Raw genomic sequence first — 24416 nt, 5'->3', positions numbered from 1 at the left:
CAAAGTCTTTTTCTGCGCTCTCTCTCTCTCGCTCCCTCTCTCTCTCTCTCTCTCTCTCTCTCTCTCTCTCTCTCTCTCTCTCTTCTCTTCCTCTCTCCTCTCTTCTCTCCCTTCCCTCCCTCCCTCCCTTCATCTCTTAAATCTCACAAGTGTAATTGTGCTAGAAGCATGCAAGTTTACTTATGTTTTCAATTAACCAACCCTATGGGAAGTCAAACCATTCATACTGTGATACCATTACCCAAGTATTGCTATATATTTAAAATGAATTGCTGGCTGTGATGTTTGAATCAATGACAATATCAGATTCCTGAGGAACATCCTATAGAAATGGAAAAGATATTTTGGGTGTTTATGGAGACTGTAGTGATATTGATTCATCAGACAGTGTTCTCCTACTTATAATAGTGTCTCTAAGAACACAAGGAATAATAGATATAGTTTTAAATAACATGATTTTATAGAAAGTAATATTTTGAATACCCAAATGTTTAACAATATCATTATGAAAATAATAAGTAGTATTTATTTATATAGCACTTTAAGATTTACAAAGTACTTAAACATAATCTCATTTTTGTTGTTGTTGAGCAACCAAGCTGCTATTATTATTCCCATTGTACAGATGATGAAGGGGCAGCTAGGGGACATACTGGATAAAGTGCTGGGCTTGGAGTCAGGATGACTCATCTTCCTAAGTTCAAATTTGGCTTCAGATGCTTATTAGCTGTATGACACTGGACAAGTCACTTAACACCATTTTTCTCAGTTTCCCCATCTGTGAAATGAACTGTAGAAGGAAATGACAAAGCATTCCAATATTTTTGCTGAGAAAACCCCAAATTGATTCATGAAGATTTGGACATGACTGAAAATGTCAAACAATGACAACAAATACAACAGATGATGAAACTGACGTATAGAAAGATTAAGTAACTTGTCCAGGATCACAAAGCTAGTAACTGTCTAAGACTGCATTTGAACTCAAGTGTTCCTGACTTTAGGTCCAACACACTATCTCCTGCACCAACCTAGCTGCTTAAGAGATCTATGATCCCATATTTGGGATGTTTTCTCCAGTGGGGTAGATTTTAAGGAATCCATGCTGGCAATTTTGTGCAATTCTCTTCCATATTCTCCCACAGATTATCTCCAGGGAGTTTACCCAATGAGTGGGAAATCTATAAATATTCATGACACATAGGTATAAGGTTCTGGGGTAGTCAAAATTAATCTATGATTGTAGAGTCAGTATAGTCAGCATATAGTTTAAGAAAAGTTGTGGAGGTTGTAATACTATTGGAAAGCAAGAAATATTGGAAAATAATTTCTAAAACAAATTAGGAGACATTTTTTCTCTATCCAAACTCATTGACTTTTAGACACAATATTCTATCAGTTAAGATACATACTTAGACTGAAATTCTATTCCAGAGGACAGGAGCCTTCAGAGACAATATGATCTGGCCCCAAGGCTCTGGTACTTTTTTACTTGCTAAGCATCCTGGCTTCATTGGGAGCCAAAGTGAAGGATTTTTAGAATCTTTGTCTCTCTTTTCTTTGGATACTTCTGCCTTAATAATTATCTCTATGAAGAAGTATTCCTGAGGTGGAATTTTAGAGGCCAGCTATTAAGACAAGGGACAGATCACTATCATTTGTTATAAAATAATTTGTCTTTTTAAATGATCCAATAAAATATATATGCATCAGGGGGAAGGTAGGTGGCACAATGGATAGAGCACTGGCCCTGGAGTCAGGAGGACCTGAGTTCAAATTTGACCTCAGATACATAACACTCACTAGCTGTGTGACCCTGGGCAAGTCAATTAACCCCATTGCCTAGCCTATATCTATATTTATGTCTATATCTATCTATCTATCTATCTATCTATCTATCTATCTATCTATCTATCTATCTACATATATATAGATCTATATAGATAGAGATACACACATGTGTGTCTCTATCTATGTATATACGTACACAGAAGTATGCATAGCATAAATATTGTATAATAATATAAAATAACATGTTTCAGATTTTAGTAGCACCTGAACTTGTAGATTTTTCCATGTACATATGGAAAATATAATAGAATTTTAAATTTCACATCATTTTTAGGTTGACAAGGAATCCCTCAAAGGACCCATCACTTCTCAAGGAATTCCAACTTCTACACATTGCTCCTAGATCTGACCTCTTGGAATAAGCAGAGCAGGTCTCTTCTTCCATATGACTGCCTTTCAGATACTTGAAAACACCTTCAATGTCACCCTAAATCCTTTATCTAATCAAGCCTCGATTAATTTACCTAATTTTCATAAGATGTGGTCTTTTATCCTATCACTATTTTGTTTACTTTTCTCTGGATAATATTCAGATTGTCAGTAACAACCTTCCCGATATGGTCTGTCAAAGGATTCCTTTGTTTTGGTAGGTGATTGACCTAGGAAATTCATCCTCATACCACATTAGATTTTTGCACCTATCATAAACAGAAAATAAGAGGAGTAGTCTTGACTTTGGTTACGTTGTTGAGAGATTTTAACGACTCCAAACTTTTTTAACCTAGTCTCCTAATTGTAGTTCCTGACTTCAAATCATACAATATCATAGAACATAAAAATTTTCAGATAATTAAGTTTGATGATCACCCAAAAGGCAATGAAGAAGCATGAGGTGAGTAGACTGCGACATGTAATCAGTGAAGATTCATATGGGATAAGTTGTATGAAAGATGTGATAAAAAAAAATTTGAAAGGCTGTCATGTAAAGCTGTTTATACATGGCTCATTCATCTTTGTGCTCCCCTTTGTGTAGTATATAACACATATTTAGTATATCTTTGAACTGAATTGGATGTATGAATGATAACTTCTATAATTCTTCTTCCTTGGTCTAAGTAGGTTAAATTACCAAAGACACTGATTGTCTTTTAAATCAGAGCTCATCATTTTCAGACCACATTCAGAAAGATGTGTGGTAGATATGTTTAATTTAATGGTCATATTAGAAACATCCTTAGTTTGCTTCTCCATCATGTTCATCCTCTATCTTTTTCACTTTATCCTTGAACTCCTAAACTCAGCATTTGATTTATATTATGTATTCATCATTTTCTGTCATCTACTCTTATATCCCAAACACCATTTGTGTACAAGAAGTCACCCATATGGCTCCTCTGATAGACACAATCATCAAATCCTTCATGCAGAAATAATTAATCTCTCTGAATTCTATGCTGTATCCTGCCATGTTGGAGAGTTTTACATGCATTTCTGCCACTGAACTACGACTGAAATAAATAGTATCTGCTGGTGTTATGTTCATTTTTATTATTGTAGTTAGGAGGGTGGCATGATTAGGAAAGCCATGATCCAACCCTGAGAATAAGTCATTCAGAGCATAAGCCACTCCAAATCCGATACCCTTGTTTCAGTTACCTGCCCATTCTGTTCTCTAATGATGTTATGTCAACTCTACTGGGGAGAAATGAAATTGATCAAGATTTCTCTGATCAATAACCCCTTTCCCCGTACATTGGAAAATACATCTGCAACACATAGAGACAAACACTGGTAAATCTCTGTGAGTTCTTTCATTTGGAACATGTCTAAACTATTATTCAAAAGCCTTTTACTGTTTAGTCTGTCCCTTTTGGCCCTGCTGCCACTTTTACTTAATTTTTCCTTCATTCATAATCCTTTCCAGGATATTTTCCTCATTCATTGAGTCTTTATTAACATTTCCTGTGCTCATACTACCTATTTTAATGCTAATATGTTTTTGGCCAGACAGCTTTAAGCAAAGGAAACACAGCCTTAGAAGCTTGTCTCTTCTTTAAAGATTATTGAAACTAATCACTGGCAATCTTTTACTTTGTCTTTTAAAGCATAATGGTAGGCATGAAGAAAAATTTAGCATAAAGAACTAGAACAACAATAAATGTTTGTGTGAAGTGCCAGTGATTTGCATTAGAAAAACCAAATAATAGAATTACAAGTATGTATTGACTGGTTAATTTTGTTTATCAAGTAAGGACTTTTGATTTAACCTATTACAGCACTTAAGGCAGAATATACCACTTAAGTTATTGTGGAGATCATAAACTATTGTAAATACAACATTTTCTGCCAGAAAGGGATCAGAGTAAATACTATTCTTTCATTCTTTTCTCTGATCCTAAAGAAAGATCTTCTAATCTCTAAAGTTGACCTGCCACCCATCCTTATGAAGTCAGGTTAGCTTAGTGGATAGAGTGCTGAATTTGGGATCAGATAAATTGCCTTAGGTACTTTCTAGTTCTATGACCATAGGCAAGTAACTTAACCACTTTGTGCCTCAGTTTCCTCATTTTTGAAATAGAAATAATAATAGCACCTACCTCACAGGGTTGTGGTATAGATCAAATGAGATAACATGTAAAGTGCTTTGCAATCATTAAGGGACTATATAAATTCTACTACTATTGTTTTAAATTATTTTCTCTTCCCTCCATGAAGATGAGATTTGTTTGGAGGTTTGCAGAAAAACAAACAAACAAACTTACTCCTTCAAAAACGTCACAATTCTCACTATTCTTGGGGTGGGGGGCAGTTACTCAGTAGATCTTACTATCCCTTTTAGCACCTAAGAAATATTTGTTAAATTCTTTTTTTATATTATTCAGGGCCTACTTATATAGCAAGTACATACATACATACATACACACACACATATTTTACAACAATATAGTTATTATATTTCTTTTTATTTTAATATATTTTATTTTCCCAATTATATATTAAGACAGGTTTAAAGAAAGTTTAAAAAGTTTTGAGTTCCAAATTCTATCCCTCCCTCCTTCCTTCCCCTCCTCCTCAAAAACAGTAAGCAATCTGATATTGCTTATACACATGCAATTATATTTTTATTACTTCAGGACATTTTTGTGTGATGGTATCCAATTATTCGTTTGTCCTTATTTGCTTTGGTTTTGTGAAGACATACAGTTTGTCAGTGTGGGGAGATTTTCCCTGGATACTCCTCTGAGGATCAAGTCCTCAGTTACTCAGACTCATCCGGAAGGGATGTTGAGCCACTGACTTTAAGTAATTTGCTATTGTTGAACATCTAGGAGTCTGAGGCAGGTTATTAATTCACAACTTCTTGACTGCAACTCTTTATCTAGTAACTATTAAAGGATGAAATTCATATGTATTTAATTTCACATAGAATATAAACGTAGAGTTGTTTTTCCCCTCTTTCAATACATGGGCAAGCAATCTAAAGAACTGTCAGAATAGAATTGAATTAATCTGGGATAACACAACCTTTTTAAAGCATTCTTTTTTATTAAGTGCTTTGATTTAACAATCTACAGCTTAACTCTACTTAGCTTTTCTACCCTTTACTATCGATTGATGATATATACATATATATGTATTATTTTTCTACTGCTGTCCCCCTTTTTCAATTATATTTACTCATATATTGTTCTTTCTTTCACCAGATTTCAAACTACTAATCTCAATCTGTCTAATGTTCTTGTTCTTTTTCCATGTGCTTTCCTTATTTTCATCTCCCCACCCCACCATCTTCTTGTCCAAATCACCATCTCTTTTTCTTCTAGTTCTTGTGTCTGAGGTTATTCAAATACAAAATAAAGTTTGCCAAATGATACAGTGGCACGTACCTCTTATCAAAGTAATAAGAGTATTTAATACCTTTTTCTGTGCTCCCACGAAAGGTAGTAACAAATTACTTTAAAAATGCTTCAAAAGAAGTAGGAATATTTGTAACAGTTCTCATTATGTTTTTGATATTTAAGTTTGTATCAACATTTTTTATTATATTGAGTTAAAATTGTCCTTATCTGTGCATTAAATTCATGTTGGACGAGCTTTAGAAACCTGGCTTATTTTAGAATAATGGTGTACCTATTCTGTCAATTTTAACATATTCTAAAAATATTGCAAACCTGTTTTAAAAGATTAAAATATATTTTGAAAAGTTATGCTTTTAAAGAATTAGCTACAAACTTTCTAGATAAAAAGTTTCCAAATTATATTCAGTTTACCCAATTTTGACTAAGGAGATCTAATTCACATGAATTAAATGCAAATGAAATATGTTGCATAAACTACTTAGGTATCATGAAACATTAACTTCTCAAACTAATTCCTTTACCCCCCCTCAATCTTTTTTTTTTTTGCCACAAGTCTGATTTTATTTTCATAGCAAACTTATAGAGGAAAGTTCTTCACCATTACATAGTAACAACTGTTCTACAACATATTTTATGATTGCATATTAGGTTATATTATTATATGGTATTATATTTTATCATATTTTCACATACAACAATATATAATTTTATATTGTTATATTGCATTTTATAATTGAATATTTAATTATATAAGTTAAATATATAATTCTATGCTATAACTTCAGATATTATCTAGAGGTAGAAAATACATCAGAGGCAATCTAGTCAAATGCCCTTTATTTTACATTTAAGAAAAGGGAGACCTAGGAAGATCAATTGACTTACCCAAAGTGAAATAGTATAAGTCAGAGTTAAAACCTGAACAGAATTCTTGCTTATTTCCTGCTTGCCTGGCCCTCTCTCCACTACATCATGTTGTCTCTCAGAACCATTACATTTAGGTAAATTGGATACATATCTCAGTTTCTGGGTTTCAAAATGGATAATGTTGCCTCTATTGCATCAAGCTTATATTTTGAAAGTGAGGCGTACTCTTACTAATTCTTAACTTTTATTTTGGCCCTAAAATTCTGAGCCCATTTCTCAGTAAAGATTTATTAGAAAGAAATTATTGCTGTGCAAACATCATCATTTTATTTTCTTAAAGGGTATTTTGTAGTTGTAGTGATATATTTCCCATTTGGTTTTTGGTAGGTAAACTCCCAAGTATTTTATAACACTATTCAGTTATCTTAAATAGAATTTCTCATTTATCTCTTCCCATTGGGATTTCCTTTTAATAAGCAGAAATGCGGATGGCTTGAGGATTTAATCTATGTTAGACAAAATATACTGAATGCCCCTTAAGAATAATCTTAGATTTATTGTTACCTGTGGAGTGAGGTGGGATGAGGGAAGGAAAAGAGGATAGGAGGATTTTTTTTTCTCATTTTTATATAAGGAATTTTAAAAAAATATTAGGAATACTTATATGTGTTTCAAATGGCATGGTGATTCAAAAGAAGGCACACATGAAGAAAAGAAGTATCAATCTATGGTGCTTTTTTTTTATTTATGCTAACATATCAGGTTATATTTTTAATTTAAGAGCATTCTAACAGATAACTAAGTGAGCTTTCATTTCCTTCAGATTATTTTCAGTACAGAACTAACTATATATATATATATATATATATATATATATATATGTGTGTGTGTGTGTATGTGTGTGTGTGTGTGTGTCTGTGTGTGTGTGTCTGTGTGTGTGTATGTATATCTATACATATATGTATATATCAATGTATACACACACACACACACACTATATATATATATATATATATATATATATATATATATATATATATATATATATATATATATATATATATATATGTATGTATATATATATGAAGGTGCCAAAAAGCATGTTTCTTTTCTTTTCTGAGCTTTAATTAGCATCTGATGGGTTTTTGATGTTCCTAGATATCCGTGGAATACAAGAGTTTTTGGACAAAGGGTCTCAGCAGGGGATGGATGTTGCACTGCAGAAAGTAGAAAATAACATCAACAGAATGATCACCACTCTCTTTGATACGATGAGAATAGAAGAACTAAACCGCTATAGAGACACCCTTCGACGAGCCATTCTGGTGATGAATCCTTCTACAGCCAAATCCTTCATTACAGAGGTAAGTAGAAATTACATTGGCAGTGTGAATGTAGTATAAATAAGTGTACGTTTGGGCTCAGAGAATAATACAATTTTGGAGAAGTGCCAAGAAATTAACTCTGCAACTCTCATTAACACTAATGGGAAATAGCATGGCAGATTCTTTACTCATCACATTTACCCCAACTATTCAGTTAATTGCTTTGAATATTTGTATTTATGAGTATTTAGGCACAAGGCCAAAGGGAGTTTAAAAAGTTTTATGATGATGTAAAAGTTACATAACTGAATGAATGATTTTTAGTTTACAAATAAATTTGAGAGTTCAGTGTACTCTCACTAATTCTTAATGTTTTCTTTGGCAAGCTCTAAAATTCACAGTCCTTTTATTAGTAAAGATTTACTTAAAGGAAACTCTTATTGCTTAGGCATCATTATTTTTACAAAACATACAGCAGATACACTTCTGCATTGTGAATTATGTAGCATCATTAGTAATTAAAACTGCGAAACTTTCTAAAGCAATGAACACTGTTTGTTTTATATTGCCATATCCTCATATTTTTACTGTATTTCTTCATTTATTACCTCGCTCTAAGGATTTATTAAAACACTATTAAAACTACTCTGATGACCAGTGAAAAGCAGACATGTTCTTCATGTTCTGTGATTTTTTTTTTCACTCTAATATTGTGGTATACTCTTAGCTGCTTCCAGATTCAACATCACTGTTTCTGTGGTAATTAATGTTCATCTGCTGGCCAAAGGGCACATCTTATGCATTATCCTATTGCTAGACTGTATCAAAGCCAAACATCCAATAGCAAAATAATGTAAGACATGAACTAATATAAAAACAAAGAAATCTTAAAGCATTTTCTGCATCCACACACATCAATGTGTCAAGGATCTTGATTCCCATTAGTGAAGGACCTCCATCCTAACTCAGAATACAACTGAAAATAATTTAATAGATCAATCATAGATATTGGCCTGAAGTTCAAGTGTTAACATTACTTTGTCAGAGTATCAGAGAAAGGATTTGAACCTAGTTTTTCCTGACTCCAAGTTCAACATTCTCTGCAATAAAACACATTTGGTCTTCACCCGTATGCAAGAGGGTACAATGTCTTCCAGTTTGGGGAGATATGTAATCTAATTCACTTAATCTCTTTGATTCTCCAATAAATAGAATATGAAGAACTGGTCATCAGGGAAGTTTTGATTGTGTGATTCATTTACGGTCAACAAGACACTGCCCTAATTTATGGGTTTGAGACCCCTTGGTTACCCTCAAACTGGTTTAACCCATCTTGTCATTTAGGGGAATGTTCTTTTTACCAAATAAATTGGGGTTACTTTGGTTTTCTCAAAGAAATAATTGGAAAGGAGTGTTAATCAGATACTCTTATTCATATTACTTCCTGCATTTACGTGCAATTGCCCTCTGAATTTGAGAGACGCAGAGAAGGAATAAATAGCTTATATCTCCCTCCCCTTGCCCCCGGCCCAGAACTATATATATAATAAGGTTAGTTTTTAAAAAATATTTCCTGTAGCCAGTAAAGGTGATTAGTAAACTGTAGATGAGAAATGGCACTCCTCTGCTCTCTGTCTTCAGGCAGATCTCCCCTCACTGTCCGAGTAGCAAAAAGTCCTTTGGTCTTATGCAGTTGACAAGGAAGGAAAAAACATGTGGCAACTCTTACAAATGGCTAATGGGAGTGGGGCCCAGTTCAATAGAAGACAGATTGTATTTCAGAGCCAAAGGTGGTTCTCCACCAGTTATCTAGGAAACATAAAATCTTACACTCCTAGGTTAGATAGCTATCACTTTGTCTTCTTTCTTATGAAATTTAGCCAATATCCAATGTTCCCTTCCAAGGAGTCCACAGCATGACATCAATTTCTGCATCACTAGCACCATACTTGATAGGTAGAACAAAAACAGTAGTTCTTAATGGAGGTTAAGTCCTACTAATTTGTAAAAAACATTATTTTATTTTCTAATAAATGAAAAGTCATGTTGAATATTTAGCCCAGTACTGAAGTATGAAATGTGCAGTGACAGAATAACAATGCCACTTCAAAATATGCTATTATTCAGTCACACAGAGTTACTACATTAAAATGTGTTGTTGTTCAATTGGTCAGTCATGTCCAACTCTTTGTGACCCTGTGGACCATACTGTCCATGGAGTTTTCTTGACAAAGATACTGGAGTAGTTTGTCATTTCTTTACCCAGTGGATTAAAAAACAGATGTTAAGTGACTTGCCCAGGGTCACATAGCTAACATGTGTATGGGGCCAGATTTCAGTTCAAGTCTTCCTGACTCCAGGTCCAATACCCTCAAAATTCCTTCCTCACAGTGTACCATGCCCCTTCAATAATAAACAACAACAAAAAAAATTGAGTTCCACTTTGAAACATAGTGGTAATAGTGGTCACTTGAACTACTTTGCCTGCAAAGTAGTTTGTTTTTGAAAACTTACTGTTAAATTATAGTTGACAAAAAATAAAACATTAAATATAGCTCATTGATGTGGGAGCTACTAATAGTTGTGTGGCTTTGAATCTGTTGGTGTAAGGAACTTATATTATGAAAGGTCATTGCCTAAATTCACTCCCTCCTACACTTTTTCAAAGGATCCCTGCAAGTTCCAGTACTTTGAGCTAGTACTTTAAAATAGCTTTATTTAGTCCATAAACATTCCAGATGAGGCCTCACAAACAAAATGGCCTATCCTCAGCCTTAGCTATTCCCAGGTTAAGTATGGCTGCTTGGGGTAATAATTATTCAATGGACAGCCCGAGGCCCCATCTGATATATTACTCTATTGCTAGACCATTACCAAGAAACATAAATCCAATAGCAGAATCATTTCATTAAGACATGAAACAACATAAATAACAACATAGAAAAGCAACTAGTCAAATAATCCCTGCGCCCATGCATAATACCAGACACCTGCCTACACCTCCATGGAGGCTAAAATCCTACACACCTTCATTTCCTCTGATTCTTCACCATAGTAAAAGGACACAACCACTTTAGAACTCATAGTGTTGGTGGTGGATAAGAACAGCGTGATACCGTACACCTCTTGGAGTCTCTTTCCAGGCATGTCACTGTTGATGTTCAGTCATTTCAGTCACATCTGACTCTTTGTGACCCCATTTGGGGTTTTCTTGGTAAACATGCTGGAGTGGTTTACCATTTCCTTCTCCAACTCATTTTTCAGATGAGGAACTGAGGCAAACAGGGTTAAGTGACTTGCGCAGAGTCACATAGCTAGTAAGTGTCTGAAGCCAGATTTGAACTCAGAAAGATGAGTCTTCTTGACTCCAGGCCCTGGGGCTCTATCCATTGTGCCATGTAGCTGATACACCATGCTGTATATAAGCTCTCAAGTTGGAAAATAGATACTTGGTATAGAGACAGGACCTATGATTTTATTAATATAGTTAACTCCTACATGAGAAAATTCTCTCTACGAAGAGAGATCATGTAGTCTTCTTAGAGAGTTGCTTAGAGGGGCAGCTAGGTGGCACAGTGGATAGAGCACTGGCTCTTGATTAAAGAGGACCTGAGTTCAAATCCAGCCTCAGATACATAACACTTACTAGCTGTGTGACCTTGGGCAAGTCACTTAACCCCATTGCATAAGCAAAAAAAAAAAAAGAAGAGACTTGCTTAGAGCATTAAAAAGAGAGGTGACTTACCCAAGGTCACATAGCCATTATGTGTCAGAGGAGCACTTGAACCCTGGTTTTCCTGGCTCTTTATGCATTATACAAGTGGTCTCAAACTCAAATAGAAAAGGAGACAACTAAATTATATGTAAGGATCCCTGTGTACCACATATTAACTTAGCTTTAAAATTTATCTTTTTCTAAACTTTATTGCACTTTTTTGTATTTTGTTAAATATTTTCCATTACATTTTAATCTAGTTTGAGTTATAATTGGGAGTGTGACCCATGAGGCACATATAATCCATGTATTTGACATCTCTGTATAATACCATTTTTATTATCTTTGGGAGAATCTCTGTTGTATCTAATGAAGTCCTGAATCCATGCCTACTACAAGATCACAACATATGTCATTGGGTGTTTGCAACAGCTGTGATATTTCAAAAATCTGTTGTATATAGTATCTGTGAATACCAGAGGGGATACCTGTCCTTCCCCTCTATCTTATACCTATCCTAACCTCAATACTCTTTGGACACTTTACAAAATAGTAGAATGACATAGTCCTTGAAAAGGAAGGGATAATATTTATTCTTAAATGAATTTGGGTTATTAAATGAGAAATGACAGTAGATGGGGTATTGTCATGAGCTACATAACAATTTGAAAGTGCCAAAAGTAACCTCTGAACATGTGACTAATACCAGATAGCAGACACTCAATAAGCCCTTAGATCTTCATTAGAGATAAAGAAGTTAAATTAGTGTATACCTTATTTGTAGCACATGCATTGTATGTAACATGTGCATATTCTACATTAGCACATAAGATGTTAAGCAAATAGGTCATTTTTTAAAAATAGCAATTGAATGGATTTAATAAACTAAATGCTAACTATAGCACAGACCCACAATTTTTTAAAAAATAAGTGTATCAACTGGCTAAAAATTGTGGTAGTGTATGTATGGTGGTGGCCAGAGAGCTTGCCTAAGAGTAAGTCAGACCAAACTTCAAGTCTTACCTAAGATGTGCATACTGGTTGAGTTTTCTTGGCTAGTTGGGTGATCTTTGTGAGTCACTTAACGTCACAGCAATTGCCATAAGCACCTCAATAAAATGGTAATCTGAAAAAAAAATGCTTCTTGTGCTGGGGTAGAAAGTGTTTTCTGGATGAAACATATAAACCTAGTAAAATGATGCTTATTATTTGTTTGTAACTTCATGATTGTGTTAAGAGAGAGAAAGAGAGACAAAGAGAGACAGAGAGAGAAAGTGCAAGCTTCCCTTGCAGCTAAGGAAAACTGAGTGGTTTGTATCCTACCCCTGATAAACGCTGGCTGTACGATCCTGGGCCAAGGAAACTCTAAGACTTACAAGCTTAACAGAAGGTGCTTATCTATATTGGCAATTATCTCTCTAGGATTTCTTCATATGAATGAAGTAGGATAAGCAGCCATTCTTCATCCTATGTAAATGTTATTTTTGTATATTTAACAACCTTTCATAAAACATTTCTGGGTGTAGAAGGTGATCTGTAAGGTGTTAAAATTACTATGCTAGGTGTGTTTTCTACTGAAAGTCAGGCAGAAAAGCACATCTAATTATCAAGAAACAATAATGTTTAACAAGTGTAGAGCAAAAGGTTTAATAAAAAAGAGTTTTCTTAGTTTTGCTATTTAATGGCTAGAAAAGCTAACTGTGATTTTCAGATTATATTTTTCTGATTTTAGACATAGGACTCATTATACACCCTTGAAAGTCTTTGAAAAGTAATAAATGTTTTTGCTTTTGTGCTTTACCACTATTTCAAGGGCTTCAAGGCTCTTAGGGAAAGATTAGAGCTATGTACAGCCACATAAATCAACCTATTGTGATACCAGCAGAAAAAAATGACAATGATGTACGTAGAATTTGGATTGAAATGACTAGGGTAAGCAGAGATAGCTCTGGGTTAAGTGTGATGTTGGCTTTTAATCTGAAAACCTTGTACCTCTTAGGCACAAAAAAATGGGGCCTTTGTCACTAAGTACCGCTTTTCTGAAAAAGTCCATCAAATCTTGTTTTCAATTGGGCTTTAAAAAAAAGCATTAAGGCCTTTTTCTCAGTAAAAATATATCAACTTGTTAAAAGGAGGAAAGTTTTCTTACTTATTTTTTTTTATAACCTATATCCTCTATAATTCCCTTTTATAAAGAGTTCAGGCAGCTAGGTGTCAGGTCTTTTGGCTACTAGAGATCACATTTCTAGTCATGGTGACTGAGAATAGGCTTGGGTTGGATTTTTCAGGATCAAAAGCCTGTCCTAGAGGGAGAACCACCTTTATTAAACAAGATTGCATTCTCTCAAATTCCTAGGGTTTTTTTTTGTTTATCACATAGTTCCTGAACAAGAAGTCTTGTTCTGTTTGGTTGTATTCCTCTATATTGGTCATCTTAATATTATGATGTTTTAGATAGCAGTACATAAAATTCTATGTCCATTATGCCCTGACTCTTCAATGAAAGGAAATTAGTGTGCTCAATTCTTTGCTAGGACCAAACAGTTATGATTATGCAACTTCAATTTTGTTTTCTTCTTTACATTCCAAGGTGCATTGTGATGTTCACTGTGTGTGATGTTTTCCTCTTTCTGATTATTTTATTCTGAATTTGTTTATTTTTTACTATTTCTCTGAAATCATCATATTCCTCATTTCTCATGATGACATAATATTCCATTATATTAATGTCACATTTCATTTAACCATTAGTCAAGCAATAGACCCTTACTCATACAAGTTGTTTGCTATCACAAAATTTCTGTTTTGAATATATATATATATATATATATATATATATACATATGTATGTGTGTATGTATGTACATACACACATACATATATGTATCACTTGCCTTTCTCTCTTTAGAGTATATTTCTAGCATTGGGATTTGTGAATTAAAGAACATTTTAGTCACTTGTTTTTATGTAATTCCAAGTGGTTTTGTAGAATGGTTTGTCAAATTTACAACTCCACCAAGTGTGTATGAATGTTTTTTTTTATATTACTGTAATCTTTCCAACACTTACAATTGCTATACTTGAAAATTGGAGGGATGTGAGGTGAAATCATAGAATTATTGTGTTTTGCATTTTTAGTTACTAGTTATTTGGAGCATAGAGTTGTGAATAAATCATAATTCACTGCAGAATCGTTTCTACATTTTTTTCTGAAATTGATCTTGATCCTATATATTTATATCAATTCACATACATACTAGCTATTAAACTCTTGTTCAAGATTTGGTGCGATTAAAACAAAAGCAAACAAACAAACAAACAAAATAATCATTGGATTCCTTCCTTATTTTGGCTGCATTGCTTTTGTTTCTGCAAAAGACTTTCAATTTCATGTAATTAAAACTGTGTTTTTATCTTTTGTGCTCTGTCCTATCTGTTGGCAATAGCTTTGAAAGATACCTGATCCTGTTCTCTTCTATTTTTTTAATGATATGATCTTTTATATCTAGTTGCATATCCATTTGAACTTGTTCTATGGTGAAAGATTTTGGTTTAAACCCATTTGATGCCATATCATTTTGTTCTCCCCAACCCCTGAATTTCGTATCAAAGAAAGAGCTTTCCACAAAGGAGCTTGTCATCTAAGGTCTATTGAAAAACAAGTCGAGATTTTGGTTGCTTCAAATTCTTCCTTATCTGGTCTGTTCCATTTAACTTCTGTCTTCTTTCTTAATCAATCAAAGGCTGCTATGTTAACATATAATTGAGATCTAGATTTAATACCTTTTTATTTCTACTGTATTATTATTTCCCGTCATATTTTCATTTTTTGTCATTTTTGTCAATCTCTACAAAGTACTCCTACATAGTCCTTATGTTATAGTAGTAGCATCTAGCATCTAGTAGTATCATCATTTGATCCCAATTATATAATTTAATATCAATTCCTATAAACTGATTTAAAATTGTATTTACATTGATGTTGGTAAGCTAACTCACAGATATTTCATGAATTTTGTAGTAATGTTGAAAGGTATTTCCTTTTTTTTCCTGTGTTTTTTTATTTTTATTTGGAAGTGTGAGTTATTTGTGTATTTCTTTTGTATCCTGATGTTTTGTTAAAGCTATTAATTGTCTCTTTTAGTTTCTTTGCTGATTCTCTGGGATTCTTTATATAAATTATCCTAGTAAGTAAATTAAGCATAATTTTCTTTCCCCTTTGCTAAAGCATAAAACTTCATATTTTCTTTTTTTCCTGTTTCTAGAAACTAAAATTTTTATGTCAAATAATGTGGAGATGCGATATCCTTGATTATCCAATATATTTATTAGAAAAGCTTCTAGTGTTTCCCTATTACAAATAATGTAAACTTTTGGATTTATGAATGTTTCTTGTTATTATATTACATGACAGCCCATTTATGGCCCTATTCCTTAGGGATTTTAGCATATGAAAAACACTTAAAGACTTTTTTCTGCATTTATTCATGTAATCAAAAAGTTAGGTTGTACCTTTTATGTGATTAATAATGGTCATTGTTTTCCTGTTGTTGAACCATCTTTCATGCCCATTATAAATGCAATTTGTTAATAATGAATATAAATATATATGTGTATATCTATACATACACACACACACACACACACATATATATGTATATATATATATATGTATATATATATATATATCTGTATCTCTATCTATCTTTCTGAAAGTCTTACTTTTGGTGCATTCTGTATTCTTGTCTTTTTTTAGGATATTAATTACATTTTTGAATCAGTATTGAATAGTGACATTGATATATACTTTGCTTTTCTTGCATTATCTTTCAGTGGTTTACATATAAGGATTAATTTGCCTCATAAAAGGATAGTATAGTTCTCATATTTTAAGAATAATTTGAGAAGCTAAATATTAACTGCTCTTTAAATGCTTGAGAAAATTCACAATTATGGTAAGTTTAAACCAAAGAATCTCCCTTCTTTGGTTGTGTGTGTGTGTGTGTGTGTGTGCATGTGTGTGTGTGTGCATGTGTGTGTGACTTGTTCTATTTCATTTCTAAGTATGGTTTATTTGTAATTTTTTTTAAATTCCCCACTAATCTAGGCATTTTATATTCTCAAATTGTCTATCTTGTAATCAGTACAGTATATTCTGATAATTATTTTCATTTCTTTTCAACTTATGATGATTTAACTTGTTTTTTTTTTTAATTTTGGTAATTTAATTTTCAACCTTCTTTTGTGGTCATATTATCTGACAGCTTACCAATCTACTAGTTGAATGAGCTTTGGGATTTTTATATCTCTACATATATCATCTATTTTTTCTTTTAATTTTAAAGAATTCCAACTCTGAGGCATATTTTTTCTCAAGTTTCCTTTTAAAAAGTTATATAATGAGTTCAATCATCTGTTCATGTAAATTTCCAGATAGATACGTTTTATTCTGAGGACTAATTTGGCTGGTTCCTAGAAATTTTAATATATTGCCTTATCATTATCATTTCATTTAATATAAATACAAATTGTTCTTATGTAATTTTTCTTCATCCATTCTTTAAATTCAGGATATTATTAATGAATCTCCATTTGGATATGTATCTTTTCCTTTTATTCCCTGTTTTTACCAATATTTTTATTTTATTGTGATTTATAAAGCTGCATTTATTATTTCTACCTTTTAACATTAATTGAAATATCTCTATGCCCTAACATTTGATCAATTTTGACATTCTCATTTGAACCATCCTTTCAGTCTAACTTCGCCTATAATTTGTTCAGCTATATACATTCATTTTTATTTCTGTTTCCATTAGATTTATCAAGCTCTGAGACGGGAATATTAAAATTTTTGAGCATTACTATTTTTAAAAATTAAGTTAATCTTTACTAATTTATTAATATGCCATCTATGCATACGCATTTGGTACTGATATTTCTCATTGTCTATGTTTAATTTTAACCATAATATAGTTTTCATGTTTATCATTTTACTTTTTAATTTAAAATATCTAAAAAGAAAAATTATCTTCTTCCCATGCCCCTCACTCGTCAAAAAAGGAAAAATTAAACATTTTTGATAAATATATCTTGTCAAGCAAAAAATAAAATAAAATTCTCACACTGACTGTTTAAAAACAAAAGTCTGTCTTGTACACCCCATCACCTCTTTATAAGGAGATGGATATCACTTCAGCATTGCTGATTATTATGTTGATCAGAATTCTAAAAGCTTTTAATGTCATTTGTTTTCATGTTGCTGTTATTGTATAAATTGTTCTTTTGCTTGCTTCATCATGAATTAATCCATATAAATGTTCACTGATTTCTCTGAAGCTGTCCCTTTAGAATTTCTTATGGCACAATAGCATTTCATTATATTCATGTGCCATATTTTGTTCAGCAATTCTCCATTATTTTCCAGTCCTTTGCCTCTAAAAATTTAAGGAGGTTATTTAATCCCTGGTTCTATGTTTCTCCTTCACTCTTTATACCAGGTGGAGAATTGAGAGTTATAACCCTTCTTTGGTGAAAGTGAACATCTAATGTGCAAATTCCCTCATTCAAAATCCAGTTACCTCCTATTATAGACCTTCCCCTTCCCCCAAGTAAATGTTCTGTACTTTCATGCTTTACTTTCTTTCTTGAAAAACTTTTTATTGCAATTTTAAAATTAGAAATATCCAGAAATTTATCAATACTGAAAGAACAAAAAAGAAGATTGTATAAGAAACTGTGAATATCTATTTACATAATTTGTTTAGGAAATATATGCTAGTATAACATAACATTACATCATAAACATGTCATATATATCATATTATTAGTAGGAAACAGGCTTCCTATAGGTATCTCAAACTCAACATGTCCAAAATAGAATTTTCTTAATTATAAAAAATTTAATAATATTGGATAATATCAGTTATATTTTCTAACTCTTAATCTGTGGTCCTATGACAGCTTCAAATTCTGCCTACACTATTTATTGCCTTTGTGATGATAGGTAAGCTATTTATCATCTATGAATCCCAATTCCTTCATCCAGAAAAAGAGAAGTTGAGACTACAGTGATCTGTGAGGTTCTTGCCCACTTTGTCATATATAGGCATTCCTTCAAATGTTTAAATTCCCTTGAAATTTTTAGTTGTTTTTGTACTTTATTTGCTTGACAATTTGTCTTTGTTCCAGCAGTAGTATACCTGGAGTCAGTGTTTAGCACAATGCCTGGCACATAGGAAGCACTTCATAAATGCCTGTTCCCCTTTCTTTAATCTTTCAATTCAACATCTTATTTTTAATCAATAACTAACAAATGGGAAACTATTGATTTCATTATTTAATATGTTATTGATAATTATCCTTATTTACCTATTTTCTGCATTCAAGTCGAGTAATATTCAAATTGAATAATCGATTTGCCACTTAAAATATTTTTTTCCAGGAATTTCTCAACTGCCTCTTTCTGGTTGAATGTCCACCATTGATATTGATAATTTTGCTCTGCTTTATGGAATATGCTATTTTGGAGTGATAGCTTAAGCTCTTTTGCTTTCTCTTTGAAATGCTCAATTCAACTGTTGCCCCACTTCATGGAGTTACAGACAGTGAATAAGAATGGGAGAAGGATGTTAGGCTTTCTTTTTTTCACTACTTACCTATGATTTCTTGAGAAAGCAGATATGATCTGGGTCTTTCAAACTGACAATCCTTAATATTTGAAGGTTTTCCTCCTGGCTATTTGAAAAAAAAATATTTTTTCTTATTGAAATTGTAAAACTTAATCAATCCATGCCATGAAGTTTCAAAAGTTTGTTAGAGCCACACTTTATGGTATGCATTAAAACAGTTTGGACAGTTTTCTTGTATTATTGCCAAGAGTATAATATGTAAGTTTCTTTTTTTAAATTTGACATATATTTTTAGGAGAACCATGATCCTTAATTGTTCTCTGCATACCATGTTTTCAAAGTTTCATTTTGGCTTGCATAGAATTGTCACATTCATTAAAATTATCATTTTCTTCTCTTTTTCCATATTTTTTCCACTTCTCTATTTTTATATTTCACAGCTCTCCTCTTTCAAGACTTTTACTTCTTTATAGATACTCTTCATCTTGTATTTTAATTTCTGTAAGGCTCTGATGCTCTTTCTCTTTTTTCACCCCTTCCCAATTTTGTACTGAAAGCTAGCTTGAATTTTCAATTCCATTCTATGTTTAATATCTTATTTTAGTAGTTTTATTTCCTTTTTTGAAAATTTTCTGAGACTTCCTTAATTGTTATTTCATCATTTCTGGAGATTCCATGGGATTCTCTTTTTTCACTAAGGGATTTTCCTTAACAACTTAACATTATTCTTTCTATTCTAGCATCTCTTCATTTTTGCTAATTTTTCCCTTCTGTTTTTTCTAGCCTCTCTCTGTTTATGCACTTAAGAACTAGTTTTACTCAGGTTTCCTCCCTTGGACTTTTGATCTTTCAGTATTTCTCATATGTTCTGTATGCACAATTTCTTCTGTCTTTGATACCTTTCCCTTCCATTGTTATACCGATCTCTCTCTTAAGATGGGTATTCTCAGGTTCTTCATGTAGGAAAGTTTGGGAGCTCAAACTAGCCTAATATACTAGAGGGAAAGAGAAATCACACTAATTGAATTTCCTGAATTTAGCCACAGAGAAAGAGAGGCAGGGGACACAGAGGCAGCCAAAGGGTAAGCTAACGTTGAGCTCCTTGTATCTGTTTCTAAATTACGTGGATGCCAGCACTACCTGTATCTTCCACACCTTCCATCTGCAGTTGCTCTTCCTTTCCTTTTTGTGTTAGGACAGAATGAATGTCTGCCACATCTTGTGAAGTGAATGGGTTCAGACTGACTCACTGTGAGTGGGAAGAAGGCAAGAACCCATATATCTATACCCAAAAGAGCAAGTCTGCTGAATCAATTACACAGTCTATCTGCACTGGGTGAGAGGTGTGAGTTGCAGGGTATGAATGCTGTTTGCATGACTTTGTAGCCTCCCAATAAAATATAATATCCTTAACAGCAGGAACTGTTTAGCTTTTGTCTTTTCTTTTTTCACCAGGGCCTAGTTTGATTTGAAGTAAACACTCCCCATATGAGACCTTAATCAATACTTATCAACTTGAATTGAATTCACAATCAAATCATTCTATGATGTTTCAGAATCATGTAATTCTTGCGAATGATTTTTCTGACTATCACTTATTAACAGATAAAGCAATATATTTAGATATAGAAGGTATATAAAAGATTGAGCTTGATCTATGATGACATCAGAATATATTCTGAAAATTTGATTTTATTCTATTCAATTCATAACAGTCCATGTCTCTTCTCAGTGCTTCTTGCTCTACATTCCTTAGGATTTCTCCCATGTCTGGAAGTGTACTAGTGTAATTTTTCCTAATTTAGATTCAGTAGAAAAACTCTAGATTATCTGAATTCTTTTTACAAAAACAAATCACAAAATAAGCATTTTCTACACATGGGCTCTATTTGAAATATGTGGCAGTAAAGTTCAAGGGGTGGGGAACCTGCAGCCTTGAGGCCATATGTGGCCCTCTAGGTCCTCAAGTGCAGCCCTTTGACTGAATCCAGACTTCACAGAATAAATCTCCTTAATAAAATGATTTGTTCTGTGAAATTTGGTTTCAGTCAAAGGACCGCACTTGAGGACTTAGAGGGTCACATGTGTCCTCAAGGCCACAGTTTCCACACCCTGGAACAGAGACGCATTTACTTTATTACTGCCTTTATGGTGCGTTGTTTCCTAAATGATATACTTATCCAAAGTTCTTACAGCAAACCTTTCATAATTTAAAGGATGGGGATTTTCATTTTATTTCTTGATAATATCTCTAACTTCTAATGTGAATATACAGAAAATTTTCTATTTGAAGACTCTGGAATCAGGGAATCTTCAAGTTGGAGGGAACATTCTAGTCTAACCTTTACATGAATGAAAAAACACAATAGAGTGTGCCCTGCAAGTGGTCATTCAACCTTTGCTTGAGGACCTCTTGGGAGGCTTTACCCCTTACAGAACTCTATTCTGTTTTTGGATAGTTTAAATTGTTGAAGAACTTTTTTTGATACATCAATGCTAAATTCCTTTCTTCACAACTTTCACTCAGTTTTCTTAATTTTCTTCTCTAGAACCGTGCATGATCAATTGCATTGCTCTTCCACATGACAGCCCCTTAAGCACATGAATTCCACTCTCGTATCTATGTAAACCTTCTTTTCTGGGGTAAATACTTACAGTATCTTCAGCTAATTATCCTATGACATGATTCTGAGCCCCTTCACTATCTTGATCATTCCCCTCTTATCATAGGTCTTGGCTGGGTGTTCCTATCTCTGCTGGAACACCTGGCCCAGGCCCTATGTATGCCTATGGTCCATTCTATATTTTTAAAGCAAATTGACAATGTACAAGTACTCATTTCATGAAATACTGTGATTTATCTTCTTGTGACATTCACCAGCACTCACACAGAATTTAATTTATAAGCCACATTTTCAGGAGATTGGATATTATCTCTAGAGATTGTATGGCAGCAATTTATGATGGTTGCCACCCGAGGATAGTGACATTCTTTTTTAAAAACTTATATAGGCAGATAATAAAATTGTCCTCAACATGGATAGTTGAAGAGGCCAAAGAATAGCATAAGCAGGTCAGATTGTCCTTTAGAAAATAGCTCTTTAACCACCTCCTATAAGTAATCATTTTAAAGGATAAATAATATAATAGTAATAAACAGAGGGAAATAAAATAGAAAATGTAGCTACTTTGAAGTATCTTGAAGGCTACAAATTTACTTTTGTCATCATACCTTCTAATCTCATGTTTCTTATTTTTTGAGGCTACTTATTCTAGTTGTTTTACTACCTATGCTTCAGTTCTGATGCCAAGTAAAATGAAATGAAACTGATATGACATTGTATATTCAAAATTTCTCCACTTTCCCTTAGTACTGTGGTAATAATTCCTGAACAGGAAAGATCCAAAATGACTCAACTTAGCATTATGAAGTCTGGTGGCATAAGGCTTCCTTAAGAGTTGACTTACAAACTAAAACAAAGCATTCATTAACCCTTCAACTTTTGATAACTTATAAATCTGCTGCAAGGGATCAAATCACTTTATTTTAAATATCACAAACATAACTTCAATAGAATAAATATTTTAACTACAAGGAAGTTTAGTCATTCTCATACTTGTGTTGATATGAAATTTCAAATCACTATTAAAAGATGGACAATCTCTTGAAGGATCTTTGGAATAAAAGCCTTTTTATTTTTTTCTCCTTCCTTATTTATAAGTCTGTCTTTTGACCATTTCACTATTGGTTTAGTGTTCACTTATTTTTCAGTTGTGTCCAACCTTTTTGACCCCATTTTTGTATTTTCTTGGCAAAAGTACTGGAGTGGTTTGCCATTTCCTTCTCCATTTCATTTTGCAGATAAGGAAACTGAGGCAAACGGGATTAAATTACTTTCTCAGGGTTATATAGCTGGTAAGTGTCTGAGACCAGATTTAAACTCAGGAAGATTAGTCTTCCTGACTCTAGACCTGGAATTCTATCTACTGCACCACATAGTACCTACATAAAAATAAATGCTTGAGAACTAAAGGGAAATAAAATTCAAATAAATCAAGTAAATATTCCTTTTTGAAGGTTTTTTTAATGGAGAATGCTGGAGAATAATTAATGGAGAATGATAAAGATTAGTATTTTCATTACTTGTGATTTCAAGTTCCTCCCAATATCTTTTAGCACTAATGATAACCTGGTTCACCTCAGGGGTCCATGTAATCTTACATCTTCCCATGGACCTAACTCCTAACCTCTGTTTATAAAAAAAAAAAAATGAGTACCACTTAACATGTAATAATAAGAACTTCCATAGAAAATTGAATGCTGATTGAACTTTTACAAAATGTGTTGAGCACTTTTCCATCAAGATTCTGAAACAAATTTCCATTTCTGGAATCTTACTTTTCACCTAGACTGCTAGATGGCAAAATGAATGAAGTGCTGGGCTTGGATTTGGCAGGACCTGAGTTCAAATACTGCCTTAGAAGTTTACTAGCTGCATGGTGCTGGACAGGTCACTTAACATCTCGTACAGATGAGGATAATAATATCACCTACTTCACAGGGTTGTTATAATTATCAAATGTGATAAATTCTATAAAATATTTCACAAACCTTGAAGCACTGTATAAATACTAGTTGTGATTAGCATCTTTTTTTAACCTTATAATCCTTGTAAAATATGAACAATGGTAAGTTGAAATGTAACCATAACTGATACGGAATTTTTAGATAGGTAAGGAAACCTCTTGATTAAGTAGCTGATCAGGCAGAAGATTACTTACATTGAAAGTTAAGAACCTGAGTGGAGACGTATTCAGTATGCTTCAGAATATCTCCGTTAGTACCCAGCTTGCTCAGGAAATGCTCACTGGCTTCTCAGTTTCCAGGATATTTAAATTAGTTTTACACTTACTTTTTTGAAAGTGCTCAACTGGGAGTGTTTTGTTCAACTGGTAATGCCTATTAGTTGAATGCTAATTAATTTCCCTTTTCATATAGCTTACCTCTGTCTTATGGAAACCATTTATAGCTCATGCTTTGAGCTTGACTGTGTTCCACAAACCTCATCTTCCACCTGCCTCTCTGTTTACCATTCCCTTCAATATTTTACTCTCTATCCAATGTTTTATTCCATTTCTTTTTCTTCTTTGTGCCCTGTAAAGCTAATTTGCTGAGGATAAAATAGAAAAGCTTGTTATACCTTCTGATATATTTTTATCCTTCATG

The 24416-nt window shown here is 33.1% G+C and overlaps 1 protein-coding gene across 2 annotated transcripts in view; it reads left to right on the top strand.

Annotated features, from left to right (window-relative positions):
- Nucleotides 1-24416, top strand: part of GRID2 (glutamate ionotropic receptor delta type subunit 2) — a 1695829-nt gene that overhangs the window by 885005 nt on the left and 786408 nt on the right. For both annotated transcript variants that reach the window (XM_021008407.2, XM_021008405.2), the window contains exon 4: nt 7677-7882. In XM_021008407.2, the coding sequence (XP_020864066.1) occupies nt 7677-7882 (206 nt within the window). The remainder of the gene's footprint in view (nt 1-7676; nt 7883-24416) is intronic.

This window comes from Phascolarctos cinereus, unplaced genomic scaffold (genome assembly GCF_003287225.1).
Source record: "Phascolarctos cinereus isolate Bilbo 61053 unplaced genomic scaffold, phaCin_HiC Scaffold_9;HRSCAF=440, whole genome shotgun sequence".
Taxonomy (NCBI): domain Eukaryota; kingdom Metazoa; phylum Chordata; class Mammalia; order Diprotodontia; family Phascolarctidae; genus Phascolarctos; species Phascolarctos cinereus.
This window is presented reverse-complemented; position numbering and strand designations above follow the sequence as displayed.